General features: G+C 36.6%; 1 protein-coding gene across 1 annotated transcript; it reads left to right on the forward strand.

Annotated features, from left to right (window-relative positions):
* The first annotated feature begins 502 nt into the window (after window positions 1–502).
* LOC142613110 (AP-4 complex subunit epsilon) lies at window positions 503–13,500 on the forward strand. The gene is made up of 10 exons (XM_075785309.1): window positions 503–1,128; window positions 2,155–2,676; window positions 2,774–2,884; window positions 3,233–3,430; window positions 3,519–3,650; window positions 5,654–5,710; window positions 5,825–5,941; window positions 6,947–7,024; window positions 10,109–10,252; window positions 11,944–13,500. The coding sequence occupies exons 1-10, from the start codon at window positions 646–648 to the stop codon at window positions 13,045–13,047; spliced, it is 2,946 nt and encodes a 981-aa protein (XP_075641424.1). The 5' UTR covers window positions 503–645; the 3' UTR covers window positions 13,048–13,500.
* Window positions 13,501–15,158: the final 1,658 nt, after the last annotated feature.

Here is a 15,158-nt window from a genome sequence, read left to right on the forward strand (position 1 = left end):
ACATCAATTAAACGCTTAAAAAACAGGAAAACGCAAATGCAGATGCAAATGCATCCCTTTTCATCAATACCCAAACAGGTACATAATAAAATCTCAATCTATGATTATAAGTCAAGATATCAGTTGATTACTATTAGAAACATATTTAATCTAAAATATTATTAATATAGTTAATAATGATATATTTTGTGTGTTCCAATAAAGTCTATAATGATTAAATTAAGAGATTTATAATAAATCTTATTTACACAAAAAATTTATTAATATCTTGATTTGATAATAAATAACTATTAAAAAGCTTATTTTCAAAAAAAAAAAAAAACTATTTTTTTATTTCATCTTAGATAAGAAAAAAACTCTTGATATTTTTTGAAGGAGCGAGAGAAGAAAACCTGTTTATGAGGCATTGGTGGATACAAATCCCGAACCCCACTGATTCGACTCGAATATGCAACCAAATTAAACTCACCTTTTCTTCCCCACTGCACTGCCACAACTACCCACCACCTGATTTCCCCCAATTCTCACTTTCACACTTCACACCTTTCTCTCCCTCTCTCTAATTCTCAGATCTACGAAAATCAAATGCTTATACAAATCCCAATCTCAAAACCCTAGAAAAACCAATTCCCAGAAACCAAAAAAATGGAGCAATTGAAAACCATCGGTCGAGAATTGGCAATGGGATCCCAAGGCGGGTTCGGCCAATCGAAGGAGTTCTTGGAGCTCGTGAAATCGATCGGCGAGGCTCGATCGAAAGCCGAGGAGGATCGAATTGTGCTCCACGAGATCGAAACCCTGAAACGTCGGATTTCGGAGCCGGACATTCCGAAGAGGAAGATGAAGGAGTTCATAATCCGGCTCGTCTACATCGAAATGCTCGGCCACGACGCGTCGTTTGGGTACATCCACGCCGTCAAGATGACCCACGACGACACCTTGCTTCTCAAGCGCACCGGTTACTTGGCCGTCACGCTTTTCTTGAACGACGATCACGATCTCATCATCTTGATCGTCAATACCATCCAAAAGGACTTGAAATCGGACAATTATCTCGTCGTCTGCGCCGCCCTCAACGCCGTGTGTAGGCTCATAAACGACGAGACTATCCCTGCCGTTTTGCCTCAGGTGAAATTTTAGAAACTCATCTCTTTAATGTAATCCATAACTTAAACGCGTGAAAATGTTTGAACGATTTCTGTGTTTTGTTTGTATTGCTCAGAAAATTTAGAAACTCAGCTCTTTAAAGTGCGATTTTTTTTGAATTTCCTTTCTGGGTTTGTAATGTAATGTAAATCCATAGATTCAAGGTTAAACAGGTGAGATATGTTTTAAAGTTTTTTTTTTTTGTTTTTTTGGGTTTTCACGTCTTTGGGTTTTGTTTGTATTCTTCAGAAATTTAGAAACTCAGCTCTTTACAGTGCGATTTCTTAAATTTCCTTTCTGGGTTAAAGTGTTGTTTTTTGAATTTTTTTGTTTCTGGGTTTGAACTGCAATCCATAGATTCAAGGTTAAACACGTGAGTTGTTTTAACGATTTTGGGTTTTGTTTGCATTTAGTTAAATAGAACTCTTGGCCTAAAATTGTTTAGGATTTTCTTTTAATAAACATTTTAATGAGATTGGAATTTTTGTATGACTAAAAAGTCTTTTATCTATTTTAATTAGATGTTTTTAATGAGATTAAAGCTCTAATTATAAGTTAGAGATTATAATGAGATTAAGAATCTTAGTAAGTTAAGGATAGAGTTCTTTATGATTAAATATTTTGATCCATTAGAGTAAATAATCCTAAATAGTTTAGGACTTCCATTTAGTTAGAAAATTTAGAAACTTAGCTATTTAAAGTGTGATTTTTTAAATTGCCTTTATGGGTTTGTAATGTAATCCATAGATTCAAGATTAAACACGTGAGGTGTTTTAATGGTTTTGGGTTTAGTTCGTATTGTTCAGAAAGTTTAGAAACTCAGCTCTTTAAAGTGCGAATTTTTAAATTTCCTTTATGGGTTTGTAATGGAATCCTTAGATTCAAGGTTAAACACACAAGATGTTTTAATGACTTTGGGGGCTTTGTTTGTATTCTTCAGAAAATTTAGAAACCACAGGTCTTGAAAGTGGGATTTATTTATTTTTATAAATTGCTTTCTTGCCTCAGGTAGTCGACTTGTTAAATCACCAGAAAGAAGCCGTCCGAAAAAAGGCGATAATGGCGCTCCATCGGTTCTACCACAAGTCTCCTTCTTCAGTGTCTCATCTCTTCTCTAATTTCCGTAAACGGCTCTGCGATAATGATCCTGGCGTCATGGGTGCCACTCTGTGCCCTCTTTTCGATCTTATAACGGTTGATGTTAATACTTATAAGGATTTGGTGCTTAGTTTTGTGAGTATTCTTAAACAAGTAGCTGAACGAAGGTTACCGAAAGGTTATGACTATCATCAGATGCCTGCGCCGTTTATTCAGATCAGGTTGCTGAAGATTTTAGCATTGCTGGGAAGTGGTGATAAGCTAGCGAGTGAAAAGATGTATACTGTTGTTGGGGACATATTTAGGAAGTGTGATTCGACGAGCAATATAGGAAACGCGGTACTTTATGAGTGCATTTGTTGTGTTTCATCTATATATCCAAATCCCAAATTGCTAGAAGCTGCTGCTGAAGTAATTTCAAGGTTTTTGAAGGTATGCCCATTTGCTGCAATACCCAGATTGAGGTTATTCACATAATACTAGTTTTTGATCACTCTAATGACTAAAAATGCTATTTTTTTGTGGGCAGAGTGACAGTCACAATCTTAAATATATGGGTATTGATGCCCTTGGTCGACTCATAAAGATAAGTCCTGAGATTGCTGAACAACACCAACTTGCTGTGATTGATTGCTTAGAGGTGAGAAATATTTTCTATTAAATTCACTGTTATTCAAATTGCTTGAAATCTATTCATGTGGTAATTATTATGGTTTTGATGTGGAGTTTTGCTCATTGCAAATTATATATGTGGGGTAAAACCTAGGTATGGTTCCTTATGTGCTGTACACAATTGCATTGAATTTACTTGCACTCGAGAAAGATAACACTATTTGTGCTGCATTGGTCAATACAACTGTGTGTTTGAATTTATTTGGGGAATCTAAGGTAGTGCACTAAAGGAATTGTACCTATTTATATATAAATCGCTTTTTAATTGTGCTTGTCCTTTCCTTGTGTTAATAGAGGCTTGATGTGCATGATGCAGGACCCAGATGATACTCTAAAGAGAAAAACCTTTGAGCTACTGTATAAAATGACTAAGTCCTCCAATGTTGAAGTGATTGTCGACCGCATGATTGACTACATGATAAGCATTAATGACAACCATTACAAAACCTATATAGCATCTCGATGTGTTGAACTTGCAGAGCAATTTGCACCCAGTAATCATTGGTTTATCCAGGTAATTATTAGATGCCTTTGCATTCTGCATTTCTGCATTCTAGAGTGTTTTTGAGTATAATATAAATTTTATGATGTGTACTCCACAGACCATGAATAAAGTCTTTGAGCATGCGGGAGATCTTGTGAATATTAAGGTGGCACATAACTTGATGCGGTTGATCGCAGAGGGATTTGGTGAGGATGATGATGCTGCAGATAGTCAACTCAGATCATCTGCTGTATGTTACTTTGTTGTGCACCTTATTTATGAAATATGTGTGTCAAATTTTTATGTCATTTCATTGTCTGAATTTTCTAGATTTTGAGGTTATATAGTATTTTGAAGATAAGATAATCATGTAGATGAGCTACTTATGATAGGTAAGTCTACTTATCAAAAAGAATAGGAAAAATCTAGATAACTTTTCATTAGTAAACAAAAAGCCTAGCTGAGTTAATTTTAATAGTGTTTTCTTAGTTGTGTTTTCTCCTATAATTTTTGAAAAAAAGAATGTAATGGATTTTCTAAGATACAAGTAGGGATGCTGCTATGTATTGTTTTGCTATGTCACATAATCTACTAGCTTGTATGGGAAAAAAAAGTCATACTATTCTTTTTTATGAGTATTAATTTTTATTGATATAAAAAAGTGACACCCTAGTACACAGGAAGTGTACAGGGTCAAAAAATCAAGTACAAAGATTACATAAATTGAGTAAATTAAGAAAAGAAGAAAGTGATTGGTTTTGCAAAGTGGACAACCAATCCAATAATGTTCTAAAGAAAAATAACTTGAGGTTTGGCATGGATCTCTCATTATCTTCAAAACACTTGTTATTTCTTTCCCTCCAAAGACACCACATCAAACAATGGGGAACAATAATCCATGTATGTCCATTTCGATGCTGACCAAATTGACCTTGCTAGCAAGTTAGAAGTCCTACAGCTAACTTTGGCATAGCCCAACTTACTCCAAATAAACCCAAAACCATAGACCACAAATCCATAGCGGCCAGACAATTAAGGAAAAGATGGTCAACCAATTCACCATTACACTTGCTCATATAACACTAATCCAATATCCAAACCTTCCTTTTTCGTTCCTTTTTCTTAAATTGTTTGTCGTCAGACATAAGAATGGCATAAGCCCTAGTGCACATGAAGTATACAATTAAATTCAAAAATTTCAATATTCAACCAACTCTAAAAGATTAGAAAAAGAAAACAAACCTAACACAACATCCATTCAAACAAGGATCTGAGGAGCATCAACTTATAGATGAGAAATTCATAACCTTGCCCTTGAACTTATTTGTGAGTCACGCTCTAAGTGACTAGATGGGACTTCTACAGTATATAAGCCAATAAGTTTTTTCCATGCTATGTTCTCTTGATGTGTCCTGAAGTTCGGGGCCAACAGGGTATTTCATCAAACATGTTGAGAGAAATGTGATAATAATTTTTTTTTTCTTTTATGTTGAAAAGAACTGATGAGAGAAAAAAGAAGGAAGGAGAATTATCTAGAAGGAAGGGATTGGGAGAAAAATTCCTTAGTAGAGAGAAGATAGATAAGGAAGAGGTGAGAGATACCTATCAAAGAAAAAAGAGGTGAGAGAATCCAGGAGGAGTAAAGATTGAGAGGGATTTTTAAGAGGAGATTTTAGGAGAAGAGCATAATAGAATGAGAAGTTAAGAAGGTAATAAAGAAGCTAGGAAAGCACGTGATCTCCCAAATGGCTATTTTTATCCATTCAAGGTCTAATAACAAACTGATGTAACCTGAATCATGGTGTATGACAGAGAGAATGATATAACCACCCTTGGACAGCCTACATTGTGTTACGGCAGAAAGCTTGCATAAGCATGTAATATTTTCCATCTTGTTGTATATAATTCACCCAATTGTTTCTTACTATACAGATATGGTTTTGCACTAAGATATAGTGTACATCCTTTTTGTAAGAACTGTTATCCGTTCCTAAGATAAGTGTAGTAAATTCTTATATATTATTTTCCTCTTTGACTGAACCGAACTGTCCACGAATAGAGTTAATAGATAAGATGTAAGGCAAGACCCTTTTCACTTGTTTCTGTGTGTGATCATAAAAGATCAGGAGCTTATGGAATGGAGATTGTATCCACAAATATGCATATGTGAATAGCTTCAGCTCTGCAATGCAGACTGTTTTTTAATTTATCCATTTTATTTTTATTGATGGCAATTGTTCTTTGGGGGTGCAGGTGGAGTCATATTTGCGCATTATTGGAGAGCCAAAGCTTCCATCTGTATTTCTTCAAGTACACACTATCTTACTTTGGTTTCAGTTTTATTTATTTGCCTGCATGTAGATGTTGCTGAAAGAATACTTTAAAAAAATTTACTATTATCTTAATACTTAATTATGATTACAGGTCATTTGTTGGGTTTTTGGGGAGTATGGAACCGCTGATGGGAAGTATTCTGCTTCTTATATTACCGGTAAATTATGTGATGTGGCAGAGGCATATTCAAATGATGAAACTGTAAAGGTATCCCTCACTACATTCTGTATGGTGAAATTTAAGTTGCCCTTGGCTGGCATGTTTTAACTTTATTGAATACTTCTCATAGTAATTAAGGTTTTGTTTGGTTTACTGCCAATGTTACCATCAATTCTAGTTTACCATATTATTGCCTTGCAGTGACTACATTCACCCTATTGTTGACACCACCCTTCAAACACCTCCATCATCCCAAGGTTAAATCATGATACTTGGATCGTGTTATTTTCCTTGCTAGTGCTAATATTGACATCTTTGTCCAACTCTACATTTTAAAAAATAAAAAATAAAATTTATGTCCGGGCATTATGTAGTTGACTTTTTGAAGTTACATGTTTGATTCCATCTTTGGTTAAAAACCCTTTGGAACATGCCTGTATAGCTGTATGCTTCATTAATCACCTATATATGCATGTATCTTGGAAGAAATGGATGCAATAGGAGAGTAACTGATTTGAGCGGATATTCAGGTAATTTCCTAGTTTAAAACAATTTGAGATGGCTGGGAAGATGTTAATCTATCTGAATATGGGCGTTTTAAGGGATGATTTCAAGCAACTGAGTACTCTACAATTGAATTTCTTAGAAAAAGCTCAGGTTACAGCTTATTTGTGAGATCAATGTTTGCAATTGGAACATTAATGAAAAATACATAATAAAATAAAGCATGATTTGAATATAGAGCTGAATTTGAGGATATGATTGCTGAAACTACTCATTAGTATACTGTATTATGTGGTAAGTACCAAATTGCTATATTTTTCATTAGGTATTTTTTTCTTATTCTTTGGAATTGATTGTGATTTTAATTAGTGAAGAAATGCATTTAAGCTCAATATTAGCACATCAGTGCTGGTTATAAATTTTATGACTCAGTTTGAGAAGGAAATTGATTTATCTCCAAGCACATTACATTTTTTCATCAAAGAACTTCTGCCTTAATTTCTTTTACATTTTGTTGTTAACTGGACAATTTTTTTTTTTCTTTTGAAGGCATATGCAGTTACAGCACTCATGAAAATATATGCGTTTGAAATAGCATCTGGAAGAAAAGTGGATATGTTACCTGAGGTATGTGAAACTCTAAGCTTGAAGACCAAATATCCTTTCCATTGTAATTGATTTCTTTATTTTGAGTGGCATCTGGGAGAAGAGTGGATATGTTACCTGAGATAGATAACGACATTTTTAATGACTCAAAAGCAAAATATGCTGCTAAGAAAAAACCATGACCCACTGGCTGTTCCATGGACTTGGCACTTTCCCTGTGGTACTTGTGTCAACATGATGTGACATGAGCGTGTGGATATGAATCCCATGTTTTTGGCAGAAGATAGTGCATCATTTTCACCCTGTATGTGTTTTTTTTTTTTTTTTGTTGAAGATTTGAGATTTATCACAACCAAATGAACTTCCACAGCGAGAGAGAGAGCTAAGAGCTCTGTCTTGCATCCATGGTTTCTTCCATTCCTCGGTTGCCTCTTATAGAGATATATAAGCATAGAAAGAGAGAAGCTGCTCAGTGTTTCTTTTTTTTGATAAGTAGAAGCTGCTTTGTTTTTGGATTTTTCCCATTTCTGTATGTTTAAGTAATTTTGCTACCTAATCTAATTAATAGCGCCTTTTCTGTACCTAGAAAGAAAGAGAGGAGTTAGTGGGTCAAATTGTGCCTTGCAAATGATTGTGCATGGGTAATGTAGAACAAACAAAAATTGATTATAGTAAATGACTTATTTGTCCATATACCTATTAGTTTCGGCTAAATATTATTGTGGGTATTTATAGCTTTTAACAATAGACATGAAGATCAAATGTAGTGTACTTCATCTTATTTCAACATGCAACAAATATATAATCATATTTCAACACGTAACAAATATATATTGGCTTATAGGTTTTTCTTTGTCCGGTAGTTTTAGTTTTGTTTCTTTCTAAATCTGATGTGACTTAAGTAATAAGAAGATCATCTGAGCCATAATTTAGATGGTAGAAAAATGAGATTGATTTTGAATATCTGTAACAAAAACAAATATGAGATTGTAGTGACCTGCCATGCTAAGCTAAGGTATATATAATTTTTTTTTTAAAAATCCCATAAATTAGAAATTGTTGTTTTTATAGAATTCTTCAACAATTGTTCAAGTAATATTTTTGGAGTTCTCTTATAATTGTGTCACACATATGTGCTTGGTAGAGGTTCCTTCAATATCTGTTTGAAATTGAATGCTCCCAAAATACCCCCTTTAAGTGCTTGCTTCATAATGAAACTGAAATTAAGATATGATGTTACGTTATGATCTTTCTCTCTTACAGTTATCTAACACTTTTTTTTACTTCATAAAAGAAACACTTATTGTTTTATTCTCTCTATCCGAGATTGGTTGTTATTAGGACAACAACAACTAAGTCTTAATTTCAAAACTTCAGAGGCAACTGTGGATCTTCAAGAAACAAGACTAAGCCTTGAACGTTTCCCCTGCTCTTGTTTTCTATCCTCAATTAGATTACTCAACTTGGTCGGTCTACTATATTGTATGGCTTCCATTAAAAAGTTTATCAGAATAACTCTTCAATCTCTCTATCATCTCCTCTTCCTTTTCAAACACTTTTTGATATTCAGCTTTAATGTTGACACAATTTAAGTATTGTTTTCATTGTACTTGTCTTAGCAAGTTTATAGATATCCAACTAGCCACATAATTCTATTTAGGCCTTAAATCTAGCCTCTCGGACTGTCTTTTTTGCTTCCTGTTTATCACTATAATTTTCATAAGCAGCATTGTCTCTACATCTAGGCAGGCTTCTATACTGTTCTCTCTTTAGTCTAACTGCTTCTTGGATGTTCTCATTCTGCCACCAAGTCTCCTTGGTAGATCTCTCTCTCTTTCTTTTAACCATAATATCTCATAATTTACAACTCAACTTGGCATCAGAGTGTATTGATCCAACCTTAGAATATAGTAGAATAATTTGGAGGTTGTCATCAGATGATTGGGCTGTTGACATCTGCATCCGTGCAATGACGTCATTGCTGATGTCAGCACTGACGTGGTCACCAGATTCTGGCGACTACATGATTTGAGTTGCTAGTCTCATCTGGTAATTATGGTGATTTTCCCATTATTTTTTGAAGCCATCTATGACAAGCTTTGTTGGAAGTCGACAAAGAATAAGGGCTTTAAGGTTAGTGAATACTACTTATCCCTCTTTTCGATCTCTGACTCTCTTTTTACTTGGAAACCTGTGTGGCGCTCAAAGATTCCTCCTAAAGTTGCTTTCTTTTCATGGACTGCCACCTTAGGCAAGATTTTGACCCTTGATAGATTATGGAATAAGGGCGTCCCTGTCTTGGATTTGTGTTATATGTGTAAAAGAAGTGGGGAATCGTTAATCCATCTTCTTCTTCATTGCCCCTTTGCTTTCAAGCTATGGTCTATGGTTTGGGTCCTTTTTGGTGTGATCTGGGTTATGCCTCAGAGTGTGGTAGGTTTATTCGCATCTTGGCTGGGCCCATTTGGTAGACATCGCAACATAGACTTGTGGAGGGCCATCCACATTGTGTATTATGGTGTCTTTGGTGGGAAAGGAACATTAGATGCTTCGAGGGAACGGAGCGGTCGATTCTTGAGATTAAATCTCTCCTCCTCCACTCTTTGCTTGATTGGTGTTCTGTTTTTTGTTCTTTTTCATGTTCTAATCTTTTTGTTATGCTTGATTATTGTAATTTACGATCTTGATGTATTACTGTTCATGTACACTCCCGGTGTACCTGGGTCTTTTTTGTTTAATGACATTTCGTTATTTATTAAAAAAAAAAAAAATTGAAGCCATCTCATGTGATTTATTTTTGTTTTTTCCATTTTTTATAAAATTTTTGCTACTATTTTTCGATTTGCGATTGTTAGTGGGAAACTCCCTAACTAATCCTTGCTCACCTTTAACTGTGTTTGGGGTCTGCTGGGATGCCCTAACTTCTATTAGTAACTTCTTATAAGTTTTAGTTTTCATAGAAAATTTCCACTAAATGCTAGGGCATTCTTGCATCTGTTTGTGAATGTATTCTTTCATGTATGTTTTTTTTAATCTGGCATTGCTATTATATTATGATACTTTGCAAATGAATTTCTAGATTAGTAACTCTTTCTCTTGATGTAGTGTCAATCTTTGGTTGAAGAATTATCAGCTTCCCACTCTACGGATTTGCAGCAACGTGCATATGAATTGCAAGCGGTCGTTAACTTGGATGCTCATGCTGTTGAGATTATTATGCCATTAGACGCAAGTTGTGAGGACATAGAGGTAGTCACAGAACTTGCTAGCATTATTTTGAATCTCATGCAAGTGCCGCCCCTTTTAATGCTTATTGGTAATCTTGGAAGATATTTTAATCCTGCCTATCTCCAATTTATGTGCTGATCTTTTTTTTTTTTTTTTTTTGATAAGTAATAAAGATATATATTCAAGAGCACTACGTTATGCAGAAAACATAAGGCAAAGAGAAAAGTACAAAGGGAAAGAAAGAGAAAAAAGAAAAAAGAAAGGAAAAGATACTAATTACACAAGAGAGAGCTAAGGAACATAGGGAGAGAGTCACTAGAGGTGAGTCCCCAAGCCCTAGACCAGTCAAACAGAGAGCTACTGAAAGAAGCCAATAGCTGGTCATCCGAACTTTCTATGTCCTCAAACGTCCTCCTATTTCTCTCCCTCCAAAGACACCACATCAAGCATAGTGGAGCTAGATTCCAAATGCTAGACACATGCTTTCCAGGCCAATTCCACCAACCAAATATAATATTCACAACTGATCTTGGCAAGACCCAAGAAATTCCAAAAGATCTAAACACCATACTTTACAACCGATGAGTCTTATCTCAATGAAGTAACAAATGACCCACCATCTCCCCATTATGACGGCACATGATACACCAGTCAACAAAAACGATCCCTCTACCCCTCAAATTTTCACCTGTAAGGATCCTATCCCATATGGCAGTCCACGCAAAGAAGGAAACACGCCAAGGAGCCTTAACCTTCCAAACGCTTTTCCAAGGAAAAATAATGGGCTAGGGGCTTATCTAAACTTATTTCTTGTTTCTCTGTTTATTAGTTTGCCCCTTCTAACTTATCAAAAAAAAGTTTGCTCTTCTAGAGGCCTCATGCTTATATTTTGAGTTCTTGCTTAAGTTCCCTTTTTGATATCAGGTGTTGAGTTTGTTTATCTAGTTTACTTCAATTTGTGCCATGTTTTAGGTAATGTGATCTTCCGATAAAATGTTTTTAGTTACTAATTACTTGGACTTATCAAGTCCTGCTTGGTTATCATCTACTTGACCTTATGTGATTTTACTTAGAGAGATTAAGACTGAGGTAGGTGATATAAAAAGTAATTACTACAGATACAGACTTCAGGTTTTGCAAGTGCTATTCTGAATTCTGGTTCTAATTTCTGGGATGGCACAGTTAATCAAAGATAAATTGTGGTTCAAGGTTTGTTAATATTGTTAAATATGAATTAAAAATTGAGTGTATGAGAGATATATATGTTCTGAGATTCCAATAGTCAGATAAACTTGGTGGTATGTTTTCTTACAGTGGAGGGTACTGAAGTGGCTAAATTCTTGGTGGTGGATTGTATATTAATGCATTATGCTTGGTAGTAATCTAAATTTGTTTCGTGTTCATCCTGTTTCTGCCCCTCTAGTTTATGATTGTTAGTTGCTTGGAAGAGCATTCTTACTTTGTGCTGATGCACAATTCAGTAGATGAGGACATATGCAGGCATGTGCGTGTGTTGGTGTGGGGCCACGTGTGTGTGCATGCACCTGTGGGCGGGTGGGCAGTGTGCCTGCATGGGTGTGCATCTTTGTATGTTTGAAAGGCATCTCTTCTGTTTTGGCTGACTTTAAATTCCTGCCACTTGATTGGTCTGTTTTGATGTTCTTCACATCATTGAATTCCAGAATACTAAAACCTGTAAATTCTCCTTGCAGATTGATAAAAATCTCTCATTCCTCAACAGTTATGTCCAACAATCGCTGGAAAATGGTGCTCAGCCTTACATTCCTGAGAGTGAGCGCTCTGGTACGTTAGATATCAGCAATTTCAGAAGCCAAGACCAGCATGAAGCTTCAATGCATGGTCTTAAGTTTGAGGCATATGAGCTTCCAAAGGCCCCAGTGACATCAAGAATACCTCCAGCTTCAGTTGCACCCTCAGCTGAACTTGTTCCAGTACCTGAGCCATCTTATTCAAGGGAGACCCACCAGGTTGCATCAGTGCCATCCATATCGGATGCAGGGTCAACAGAACCCAGGCTAAAACTTGATGGTGTTCGTCGAGTAGTGTGGGGTAAACCAACATACTCTTCTCCTACATCATCTACCTCAAATGCTTCCCAGAGTACATCAAATGGGGTCACACAAGTAGATTCTGCTGCCAATGTAAATTCAAAAGCACATAAAACTCATGATTCAAGGAAGCCAGAAGCTGAAATTACTCCAGAAAAGCAGAAGCTTGCTGCTTCATTGTTTGGTGGACCCTCAAAAACTGAGAAGAGGCCTACTTCAGCTAGCCATAAGGTAGCCAAGGCAAGTAGCCATGCTGCAGAGAAGTCTCAGGCACCAAAGGCAGCAGTCGTATCCAATCAAGCTACATTGGAGAAGATCAATCATCAACCTCCTCCAGACTTGCTTGACTTGGGTGAACCGACTGTTACAAGTAGTGCTCCATCTGTGGATCCATTCAAGCAATTAGAAGGGCTCCTTGACACAACTCAAGTTACTTCAACAGTGAATCATGGTGCAGTTGGTGCTACTGAAGCACCTGATATTATGGCGCTGTATGTAGGGACACCTGCTGGTGGACAGAGTAGCAGTGCTGAAAATTCTCTGCCAAGCAACATCTATGACGTCAATCTCACATCTGAGTTATCTAATTTAACTAGCGGCACTACTAATGCAGGAGCTACACTTCCAACACAATTTACTAAAGGTCCGAACCCTAAAGATGCCCTAGAAAAGGATGCACTTGTGAGGCAGATGGGTGTCACCCCTTCAAGTCAAAATCCAAACTTGTTTAGTGATTTGCTTGGCTAAATTCATCAGACAGAAAGTTTTAAATCAAAGATGCTTGAAGATTGATTGCTTTGTGATATGCATATGGTTTTCTGGAGCAGCTTGCTATTTGACAGGGCAATATTTATAAATTGTACAATTAGTGAAACAAACAGAGTAGCAAGTCACTCTGAGAATGGAGTAATTCAACCTCCAGAACTGTAAAATCAGGTACAGATTTGTATTTGTTGAAGGACAATAGAACTTTTGGTAGGAATAGAACCATAGTCGGTGCATTTGAGGTTTTCCCTTTGAGCGAGTCAGTATGCAGCTTTTTGTTAATGCTGTCGCAGCCCATTTGGGGTTTTGGAGCACTCCAGAAGCAAAAGGGTTCTGCTGAGCATGTTTGTATGCTTTTGCTCCGCATGGCATTTGAGACATCTTGTTGTAATAATAACGCTGTATAAGTGAGTTCTCTTTCCAATTTTTTTTTTTTTTTTCATTTTTCATTGGTTTCCAATTTTACATCATCTTGGATCATGAGAGGCCACTTGTTTGAATTTGACATTCAAGATCTAATCGTGTAATCTCAAATATAATAATGAGCATGGATTGGAGGTAATCACATTACATAAAGTGCAGTGCATACTAGGTTTTTGTTTTTGGTTTTTTGTTGGTATAGTGCGTACAAGCTTGGTAGAACCAGAGCAGAGTGCTAAAGTTTTTAAGATACAATTTAAAGTGGTACCAGTTGAGTAGCCTTGAAAGAGTCACCAATTCATTTAATAAGTGATCTATGTGATACATATATTTTTTGAAAATTACATTCGTTTATTCATGCTTCAAATTATTTTCTGGTTTATTTAGGTAAAAGGTACATACTCTTGCACATAATTGTAAAAGACTGTTTCCGTTGGACATGCATGCTTTATTCTCAGTTTATCTGATTCTGTTATCGCTGATTCTCAAAATATCAAATGGAGGAAAAATGCCAAAAAACCCTTTGAACTTTAAGGTAGTGGCCATTACATTCCTAAAATTATAATTTAGCCAATTTACTCGGTAAACTATACACTTTTGCCAAATTAAGACATCTGTTAGTTTGCTATTAAAAATGCGCATGTACAATTAAATTACCAAAAACAATCTATCATCTTTTCTTTAAAATAAAAAATGAAAAACCGAAAACAAACTTAACAAAGAGAGAGGTTGCATCATCGCTGGACTTCGTGGTCTTGACCTTGCTCATTTTTGCCACCAATCTCACCATCCTAGTGGTACCTGCTCGTGGTTGCTACCAATTGGGTTGGAGCAAGAACGTCGGAAATATGTGCGCAAATCACGCCTGTAAATATTTTTTCAAGGAAGTTCAAATATATGTGCATGTGCACAAATTGGACTTGGCCATGGAAACACAATATGATTTAGAACTACTAAGAGCATCCACATCAGTGTATCTAAAATCATGTATAATACAAATTTTTTTTAATTTTACACATTTTGAGCTACATCAGTGTATCTAAAACTGGGTAAAAATGTGGAAACTCATCCACGAGCTACAGTACCGTGTAAATATACACGGTTATTGTAGCTCGGCTAAACAATATTTTATCATTTTCCCTTCGCTCCTTTTTTTCTCTCTCTGATCCGTTCTCAACAGACTCCATCATTTTCTCAACACAAATACAGAGATATACTTTGCTCAAAAAAAAAAAAAACACAGACATACACAAACAACCACAGATCGGTGCTTGACTTGTAGATCGGTGCTTGACTGGTCGGAGCTCGTGGGTCTTGCCGTGGATCGGAGCTGGCGGACGCTGGATCGGAGCTCGGATCGGCGATCGGAGCGCTGGATCGGAGCTCGGGATCGCGCCGAGCGCCGGACGGAGCTCGCGATCGCGCTCGGAGCGCCGGATCGGAAGCTCGGATCGCGCTCGGAGCGCCGGATCGAAGCTCGCGATCGCGCTGGGAGCGCTGGGTCGGAGCTCCGATCGCGCTCGGAGCGGGGGATCGGCGCTCCGATCGCGCTCGGACCGCTGGATCGGAGCTCGGATCGAGCTTTGATCTGGGTAGAGAGAGAGTGAGAGAGATGATCTGGGTAGAGAGAGTGAGAAATGAAGAGAAGAAATGAAGAGAAGGAGAGAGAGAGA

The sequence above is a fragment of the Castanea sativa genome, chromosome 10 (assembly GCF_040712315.1).
Source record: "Castanea sativa cultivar Marrone di Chiusa Pesio chromosome 10, ASM4071231v1".
Lineage (NCBI taxonomy): Eukaryota > Viridiplantae > Streptophyta > Magnoliopsida > Fagales > Fagaceae > Castanea > Castanea sativa.